Below are 2,463 nucleotides of genomic sequence, written 5' to 3'. Positions count from 1 at the left end.
TCTACTTGTTAATTTTTTTTTTCTGATAGTGCAAAACAACTCTATATTACTTGTAATTAAGATAATTTTTTAATGAAAATTTGTAGGCTGTCAATTTTTGACTGTGGTAGATGCTCTTCTAGTTGATATGGCTAATGTTGATGATTTTTCCATTCAAAGGTAAAAGAAATGTTTTGTGGCTTGTGTTATCAACATCAATAGAATGTTCAAGGTGGATGGTGTACTAAGCAACAAACGTTTTGTGCGTAGCATTAAAATTTTCTTGAGCACTCAAAGTCTTGGCTTGTATCACCATTGTGGAGCACCTTGTCGTGAGGTGTTTCGTCTTATCTTTGCGGATTTCCCTACTTCTTTGCTGGTGGATGGTTTAGGCCCAACTCGAGCAGGTTACTCAAAGTTTTTGTTTATGCCTTTTGTTTTGATCCATATCACTTGAAAACTCATTCTAAACATCTTTTCAAAGGTGGATTAAGCAAAAAAAATCCAGAATGGAATATATTTTTGCCTTCTCTTGTGCAAGGTGTGATGGATGTAGCAGAACCTTTCTTGGCAAGTGAAGGCTTTTTTGTGACTCTTTGTCTCGCACAACATATTGCAGAGATTATTACCCATGCTATAAAGGCTGGGTTATGACCTCATCACACATTGACTCTCATGTGTAATGGGGGATATAGACACCCAGATACCCTAGAGGAGGTGAATCAAAATACCATGTCGTTGTGAAAGATTGCATTATTAACTTGATTTTGATTCAAGTCATGTGTACAATGTATGCTAATATGTAGGTAATTGATCTCACGGTGGGAGTTTTTTGTCGAGCGGATGTTGCTATACCCACATACAATAGGGAGGCAGGAGAGAAAGTCTCTCCTCGCATGTTTCCTGCATCACGAATCTTTTTAATGGAGGAGCATCAAGAACGCACCATTGTTCTTGATATACCTATCAGAGGTGGACCAGAGAGGTCACCCGACTTCTACAGGTGAGAAGATAATCATTTTAATGTAAATTGAGCTTTAATTTATAGTTGAAAAATGACTTACATATTTTAAATTTGCATGTGTGTATGGCTCCCGGCAACCTTCACGGATGACTCAGATTATGTACTAGATGTGTTTTCAAGATGTGGAGGTCTTGGCAAGGCATGTGGTGAGGTTTATCGATATTGTTTGTGTTTGGAGGGGGATGACATAGTCTATGAGGAGTGTCTCAAAAAGGTGGTTTGTGGTCCATATGTGGAAAAGAGAGTTTAGTATCACATCCATAGTTTTTTGAAACAATTATTGAACACACTCTCTATTTTTTGTTTCAAGAATGTTGACACAGGACATCTAGGGTTTTATTGTGCATGTTCTTGAAGTGATTTTAATTGCATTGCTTTTGTGAACTATCTACTCTTTCTAACATCCATATCAAACACTAATGCAAACACCTTGTTAAGCTATGTTTTGAATACAGATTTCTTTGAATGCTCTCTCTCTCTCTCTCTCTCTCTCTAGACTAGCATATTTAAAGAGAGTAAGTCTTAATAAGGATTTCTTTGAATTCTCTCTCTCTCTCTCTCTCTAGATCTCTCTCTTATAGCCTAGCATATTTAAAGAGAGTAAGTTTGAGGCGTTTAATTATTCAATGTGAGGTGATGTTGTCCTATTGAATATTTCTAGGTGAATTGCAAGAATGTAAAAGATGTTGAAACAAAATGGAAAAATGCTTTAAATAAAGCAAAAAGCTCAAAATAGTTTTACATTTCATGAAAAAGCTCGAAATGGAAAGCTCGCGAAAAAAAAAAGCACCCGAGTTTGACAGGCCTTCTCCATGCAAGGCAAAGATGGCAAACAACACAAAAGTAAAATGTGAGGGTGTGGTAAGTGCTGTGAAGGTAAAAGCCTTCAACACTCAGGTAGAAGTAGATGTTTTTTTAATGAAAACTAAGGGGGAGGGCTACCCATTAACTTGGTAAGGCCATGGTTCATGGCCATGAAGGCAAAGCAAGACCGGGGCACTGGTCTTCTACGCATAACAGGTAAGAAAGGGGAAACAATCCATGTGAGGCCAAGGGCTAGAGGACAAGGCCCGACCTAGGGGAGTTAGGGACTTATGCCAAGGTCCGTCTAAAGGTGTGGATAGGGGATCCAGTTAGGGAAAAGGGCCATGGGCCCTCCTATAATAGGTTGGCTAGGAGGAGGATCTGACATTCAGTCTCCCTATGGTCTTTCAGCGGTATCGGAGCTCAGGGATGGAGGGGGGAAGGAGAAGGCTTGCATGGTTTTTCATGGATATTTCTTTCTCTCTCTTGCACTCTCTCTCATTCTCCGGGTCGTGGACAAGCCGATAGGGCAAGGCCATGGGAAGGACCACTCCACAAGTGGGGAAGCTGGGAAGGAAAGACCAGGAATGTGCAATGCCACTTGCAGCAAAGAAGGAGGGGAGGTTGACCCTCATAGAATTGGGTCTTCTTTCTCT

At 40.1% G+C, this 2,463-nt stretch overlaps 1 protein-coding gene across 1 annotated transcript; it reads left to right on the top strand.

Moving 5' to 3' along the window:
* The first annotated feature begins 902 nt into the window (after positions 1-902).
* Positions 903-1,253, top strand: LOC147455654 (uncharacterized). The gene is made up of 2 exons (XM_086515300.1): positions 903-982; positions 1,067-1,253. The coding sequence occupies exons 1-2, from the start codon at positions 903-905 to the stop codon at positions 1,251-1,253; spliced, it is 267 nt and encodes an 88-aa protein (XP_086371426.1).
* Positions 1,254-2,463: the final 1,210 nt, after the last annotated feature.

Source organism: Adiantum capillus-veneris, chromosome 6 (genome assembly GCF_014529385.1).
Source record: "Adiantum capillus-veneris isolate H3 chromosome 6, ASM1452938v2, whole genome shotgun sequence".
Taxonomy (NCBI): Eukaryota; Viridiplantae; Streptophyta; class Polypodiopsida; order Polypodiales; family Pteridaceae; genus Adiantum; species Adiantum capillus-veneris.
The sequence above is the reverse complement of the archived record's forward strand: the minus strand, read 5'-3'. Positions and strand labels throughout refer to the sequence as shown.